Source organism: Octopus bimaculoides, chromosome 12 (genome assembly GCF_001194135.2).
Source record: "Octopus bimaculoides isolate UCB-OBI-ISO-001 chromosome 12, ASM119413v2, whole genome shotgun sequence".
In the NCBI taxonomy this organism is placed as follows: Eukaryota; Metazoa; Mollusca; class Cephalopoda; order Octopoda; family Octopodidae; genus Octopus; species Octopus bimaculoides.
This window is the reverse complement of record NC_068992.1, coordinates 8,159,571-8,166,627: the sequence shown is the minus strand read 5'-3', so window position 1 is coordinate 8,166,627 and position 7,057 is coordinate 8,159,571. Positions and strand designations below refer to the sequence as shown.

The window sequence follows — 7,057 nt, the reverse complement described above, 5'->3', positions numbered from 1 at the left end:
TATATATATATATATATATATATATATATATATATATATATATATGTGTGTATATATAAAATATTTTTATATATGACAGTTGTCATGATTGGAGCTGAATAATGGTTGTGAGTTAGATAATTCCAGAAATATAATTCAATATTGTATATATGTATATATACATACATACACACACACATGCATGAATGAATGTGTATGTGTGTGTGTATATATGTGTGTATATATATATATATATATATGTGTGTGTGTGTGTGTGTGTGTGTATATCACTAGTTAACAGTGGTGATAGAGAGAGGGATGATAGTGATACAGGGTGGTGTGCCAGCTGCTAATAAAAGAAGTGTGGATTCTGTGTGCAGTCACCATCAGCCCTGATGAAATCACTAACCACCACCACCGACACAACTGCTGCTGCTGCTGCTGCTGTTACAAACACCAAACACCATTATTTATGCAGACATTATTTAGTCACACCAGGCCTTCCATAGTTACTCCAACTCACTCCGTATCATCTCAACTTTCCACCCTGACTCCTGTAGATTAAGGATGTCATCTTGCTTTTATCACGCAATTGCTTTAGCTTCAGGTAAAAATGCTTCCCAGTATTTAATAAGCTGTAAAAGAAAAAAAAAAAAAAAGAAATGGATTAGAAACAATAATGACTTTTTTTAAAAGATGTGAATCCCTACTCATGGGGAGAAGGGATGGGAAGACATCCTCATTATTTTAATTTTCTTTGTTGCTAGCATGGGCTGGCCTACAACATATTTGTCCGTGTACCACAGTCGCAGGGTCTCCTCCCTCAGAGTGGATATTCCAGATTCCCCTCCCTACTTGACAAATAATATTTAATACCTGTAAACTTTTTACCTTTTACTTATTTCAGTCAATAGACTGTGCCCATGTTGGGGCACTGCCTTGAGTTTTTAGTCGAATGAATCAACCCTAGTACTTTTGTTTTCAAGCCTGGTACTCATTCTATTTATCTCTTTTGCTGAACCACTAAATTACAAGGATGTAAACACACCAACAAGCAGTGGTGGGGAACAAACAGACTCAAAGACACATACATGGTTCCAGGTTCAGTCCTAATGCATGGCACCTAGGTGGAAGGTAATGCGCTGAGTTATAGTCCCCAAAATTAAGAACTACTATTGCTCTCTCTATCTCTCAGCTCTGTAGTTATGGCCTTCATCCATCTCTTCAATCCATTACTCACCTTTTGTTGAGTCTCCATCAAATGTTCCAGGTAAGTAATCACGGCAGCTTTAAAGTCAGCCACTCTGCACACTTCAAAAAACTTCACTTCTTTCCGGATTATTTCTGATATTTTCTCAAAGTCTTCCTGACCTTTCTCTAGTTTTTGTTCCCACTGAAAAGAGAACGCAATGAAATATAGATTCATACAGGCATTTATGTGTACATATAACTATGTATATGTTTATGTATGTGAGTATGGGTGTATGTGTACATGTATATAAATATACATGAATAGTCAAGGCTGATAACAGTGTTGTGTAACTGGCACATAAAAAAGCACCCTTTAAACAATGGGCAATGTGCTGTGCTTGAGAAGACCTGTCAAGCCAAGTGAGATCATATAACAGTGGCCAATGCCAGTGTTATGTAACTGGTACTTGGTGCCAGTGGCACATAAAAACCACCCACCACTTGGAGTGGTTGGCGTTAGGAAGGGCATCCAGCTGTAGAAACTCTGCCAGATCAGATTGGAACTTGGTGAAAAAACTTTCATTAGCAACTGCTAGGCTTGAGGGGTTAAAAAAAAAAAAAAGACTTTCAATTTGAAAAGGAACTTTCCAATTAGAGATCCATAGTGGCACAAGGCATTCAGAGGATTTAGAAATAAACAGTTTTGGCACAGGCTGTGTAGTTAAGAAGCTTCCTTCCCAACCATGCAGTCCTAAGTTCAGTCCCACAGTACAGCAACTTGGGCAAGTGTTTACTATAGCCCTGGGCTGACCAAAGCTTTACCACACCGGCAAAATGCTTAGCAGCATTTCATCTGCCTTTCATTGTTTTGGGGTCATTAAAATAAATACCAGTTGAGTACTGGGGTCAATCTAATCAAGTTACTCTCTCCCTGAAATTGCCAGTCTTGTGCCAAAATTTGAAATCAATATTTATATTCAAGAAATGTATTTTCCCATGTTGTGATGAAACGATTGTAATTACAGAATTAAAGTCAATATCATAAATTTTAGTTTTTGACTTTACACACACACACACACCATCATCATCATCATCATCATTGTTTAACATCCGCTTTCCATGCTAGCATGGGCTGGACAATTTGACTGAGGCCTGGTGAACCAGATGGCTACACCAGGCTCCAATCTGATTGGAGCCTGGTGTAGCCACACACACACACACACATAAATAAATCATACAGATACAAACATAATTTAAACCACATAAGTTGATGAAACAGTTTAAGATTACAATTTGTGGTTTCAAAGGGCAAATTATCAAAAATTGTAATTAAAGTCACCTGCAAGCATATTGCAGTAACGAGTAAAGGGTTATGACAGGGAATAATGATTAATAGGAGGAGGCAAATGGAAAAGAGGAATTTTAATATGTCACGAATTAAAACAGGTCAAGATACAAGCAAGTAATTACAGATAAAAATAAAATGAAACGAAATGAGAGACTCAAAAGAAAATAGATAAAATGAAATGAAATTACATGAATGGTGTATAAATAAACATGCATAGATACATAAATTACAATATGATAAACTGTGGAAATAAACACACTGATAAAAGTATTTGGGACATATGTGTGGGTCTTACTTACAGAAAACCTTCAGAAGTGTTAGTATAAACAACAATGAGTCTGTTGTTTAATGAGGTTAATGACATTTGATGACTTCTTTGAATCATTTGTAAAAATGAGCAGTTTTACAGCCAATGCATTGCTTCAGTATGGATAAGTGTAGTGTGTTGTTGATTGTGAAACTCTAAGATTTTAAGTTCCAAGCCAATGAAGTTGGACATCAAAAGATAGAAAGTGAGCAATGGCTTCAAATCTTGAGTGTTTTAAATTATATGAAGGCACAGGCATGGCCATGCAGTTAAGAAGCTACCTTCTCAACCATGAGGTCATGAGTTCAGTCCCACTGTGCAACACCTTGGTCAAGTATCTTTTACTATAGCAATAGGCTGATCAAAGCCTATTGAGTGGATTTGATAGACAGAAACTGAAAGAAGTCCATTATATAAATATGTATATATATAATGTATATATAAGTATGTGTGTGTGTGTGTGTATATATATATATAAGTATGTATGTACATGTGTGCGCATGCATGTGTATCCTTGATTAGACATCACATGATTATAAATGAGCAACATTGTCATACAAGCAAGATTGTTTGTTTCTAGTCTTTCATGAAATACAGGTCTGGCCTTGGGAAAATATTACCCTGTTTGGAAACAGGTGGGATTTGGCAAGAGGAAGGATATCCAGTCATAGAAAATTTGCCTCAACAAATTCTGTCCGACTCATGCAAATCATGGAAAAAGACAATGATGAGGACGATGATGATATATTTTTGAGAAGAAGTGTAATAGAAAATAACATTGAATGTCAGATAATTAAATAGCACAGTGAAAGTAAAGAACTGTGTGAAATAAGAACCGGTGTATGTATAATATGCTTTGTCCTTGCATTGCACAATCTCAAATTAGATAATTACATTATGTGTAGTAAGGTGAAGAATGTTACATTCAGCAGCAGATTTGAATTGGTGAATTCATTTATAAATCACAAAGTTTGAAAGAATCACATTAAATATAAATGAGCTTGATGTAATGGTGATGCATTACACTGAGATCCAAGATCTAAAGGTCTTTTTTTAGAAAAGGCCATCAAGTTAAAAACAAAAGCGCCAAGAAAGAAATTTATAGTAGAGGATTCAGTGATATTGTTGATATAAATATATGCAGGTACGGGTATGTTTTTAAGATAATAAAATGATATATTGCTTTAAATATTGGGGAAATGAGCCAATATTATAATAGAATAAGAATTAGACTATCAGTGGTGTGTATATTATATTGAATTAATTATGAGATGCATTATTAATCATGAAAGTTCTTTACAGTTTAATTAATATAGATTACACAGAAATTGTATATACCAATAAACCTTCTTCAGAAGTAAAACTGTCTGTATATTGAATATATAAATATAGTTTATTTTACTTAATTTTCTTGGTGGGGTGGATATACTGACATATGAAGTTTATATTCTTCAGTAACTTATAAATAACTTAAAATATTTTAGCATACATATTTATGTATACAGCTTGAGGTTAGTTCAGAACTTCTGTAGAGGAAAGGTAGGAGATTTGAGAACAATATCTTGCCTGTACGGTTTAGTGACACAAACCAATTTCCATTTAATGCTATAGTTTACCTCTTGATTTTTAGGGGGTCTCTAAGGAACTTTTCCAGCCAATCTTTCAATGAAGTTAATCAACAAGAGCACTCAAAGAGCGCAAAGCTCTGTCTCAGGTTCAGTACCACAGCATAGCATTAGGGGCAGGTGTCTTCTAGTATAGCCAAAGCCTTCAGACTGAACTTAGTACATAGAAACTGAAAGCCCATCTTATATTCTACAGCTCTAAAACCATTTCTGACATACATCTATAATCTTATGAAGTAAGAAGTAAAGTAAGATAATATTTATTAAGTTTGATTTACCTCTGTAATTTCTTGCTGGGCTTGAGATAATTTATCAGTTTTATGGGCCACTTCAAGACGAGCCTTGTTCTCTCGTTTTCTGGCCAACATCACTTCAGCATCCTTCCAGTTTTTATAACATTTGACACGTTCATGGAAAACATCCTGGCAATTGGAGATAAAATATATCAAATATGATTAAATTCCAGAAGGAATTACAAAGAAAAACATGAAATTAATAACTCAGTCACATACATACAAACTCGCTCGCTCTCTCTCTCAGAGTGAAATATATAGCTGGGTTACACTGATTTTACAGCAGTTTAGAGTAGGAACAATAATATGTAAGTAAAAACATTCACAAACACATCAGAATGAGCCTACATTAGCTACATTTGGTTGGTTGCTGTAAAACCATTATAAAATAGTCACACATTCATCTATTGAATTACAATATGCAGAACATGCTATATAATTAGAATAAAAAGAAAAGTACAGCATAGATTCACATAGGAAATAATTGTCTATTCATTTGCAAAAATATATTTGCAAGTCTTCATTAGCTTTTGATAATGAAGTTTTAGTGTTGATGAATCAAATAAGCATATAATTAAAAAAAAAAAATCATCTGTTCAGCCACACTAAAACTGCTCTAACAATTACTATTTTCTTTGCTTTCATGTTTTATATTTGATACCGAAAGCATGGAAATATGCAATTTTTCATGTCAACAGATGAATATTTCACTTGTTCTAAAGATGAGAATTGAACAGATGATTCTGTGATGTATCTTCATGTGTTTGCAAATATTTTTGCCTATATAGCTGCTTCTTTACTTCAAATATTTCAATAACTGACAACATGAAGTTTAGGATTATGATCCAAGGAGCTTAACCTAAATACACACACATAGAAGCACCAATTAATATTGGTTTAAGTACACTAACAAATGCATAATGACTCAAGTTCAAACAAACATAAAATACACTGTCACATAAAAAAAGTCAATCAGTCAATTTGATGAAAGAGATAACAGACCTTCACTGACTGTATCAAGTTGATGTAATCCTTCAGCAGCTCCGAAATAACATAGTAGTCCTGGTCGGCTTGATCTTTATGCAACAGCTCTACTTTCTCTTCAGTCTCAGCTAACTGTGACAGGGCCCGTGACAAAGCTGTGTGCTCTTCAGCATTGCCCAACATTGCAGCACTTTTGGCAAATTGACCAGTGCTTAAACACAACTCTGAATAACAAAAAACAAACAAAAATAATTTAACTTTCATAATATAAAGGCATTTCATTCATTTTATGTTCAATTTTCCATGCTAGTATGGGTTGTACAAACACTTACAGAGGCAAAATTTTCCTGTACTTACAAATCAACAGCACAAAGGGATGTAAACATAACATCACTATTCTACTCATGATGTCCAGCAAGGACATGTGGAATGTAAACATTCACAGACTCATACATTTAATGGGCTTCCTTATAGTTTCCATCAACCAATTTCACTCAAAGGTTGTGGTTAATCCAAGACTATGATAGAAGACACTTGCCCAGAAAGCTATGTGGAAGGATAGAATCTAAAAAACATCGCTATGAAGCAAATTTGATATCTACAAAGTCATGCCTGCACCATCATCTAATTCTTTTTCTACAATTTAACATCTTGACAACTATTCTAGTGTAGGAAGTATTTCTTTTGCAAGTTTGTACACGCATGTGGATTGTGGCATCAGTTATTCTAACAGTTGGCTACCCAGAGTCTACTGGTGTTGTGTTTCCTTCTCTTTACTGGATTTTTAGTGTTTTAACCAAAAATTACGTTTGTTGGTGAGAAAGGATCTTCTGATGCTGGGCCCCACTAAGGAGATAACAAAGGATTGAGACTTCTGGCAATTTGCAGTGCCTGACAACCCATACATTCAGGCATGGCCATAAAGGCCATTGCCTCCACTCCGTCTCTTGGCCAAGAGGTTTTTGTCTTGCAGGAGCCAGTGCTACATAAAATGCACTTGTGCTAGTGCAAATGCATAATGCACTCATACTGGTGCCATGTAAAATTCACTTGTGCAGGTAGCATGTGAAAAGCACCTTGCACACACACTGTAAGGTGGCTGACATTAAAAAGGGCATCCAGCAGTAGAAACCATGCCACCTCGTCAGCTTCTGTCAAACCATCCAACCTATGCCAGCATGGGAAATGGATGTTAAACAATGATCATGATAATAATAATGACTGGCAGAATATTAAAAAAAAAAAAAAGCTAGCTGGTCACAGTTAGCACACCTTTGATCATAGAGTTTGCTCAACTAATGTCAAACTGAAATTAAAACAACACCATCGC

The 7,057-nt window shown here is 35.1% G+C and overlaps 1 protein-coding gene across 1 annotated transcript in view; it reads right to left on the bottom strand.

Moving 5' to 3' along the window:
• Nucleotides 1-29: 29 nt before the first annotated feature.
• LOC128249214 (sorting nexin-2-like) overlaps nt 30-7,057 on the bottom strand; it is a 36,445-nt gene continuing 29,417 nt past the window's right edge. Inside the window, exons 6-9 of the mRNA XM_052972244.1 lie at nt 5,746-5,951; nt 4,729-4,872; nt 1,220-1,372; nt 30-614 (exon numbers count right to left, since the gene is read on the bottom strand). Coding sequence (XP_052828204.1) covers nt 564-614; nt 1,220-1,372; nt 4,729-4,872; nt 5,746-5,951 — 554 coding nt within the window. The 3' untranslated portion in view covers nt 30-563. The remainder of the gene's footprint in view (nt 615-1,219; nt 1,373-4,728; nt 4,873-5,745; nt 5,952-7,057) is intronic.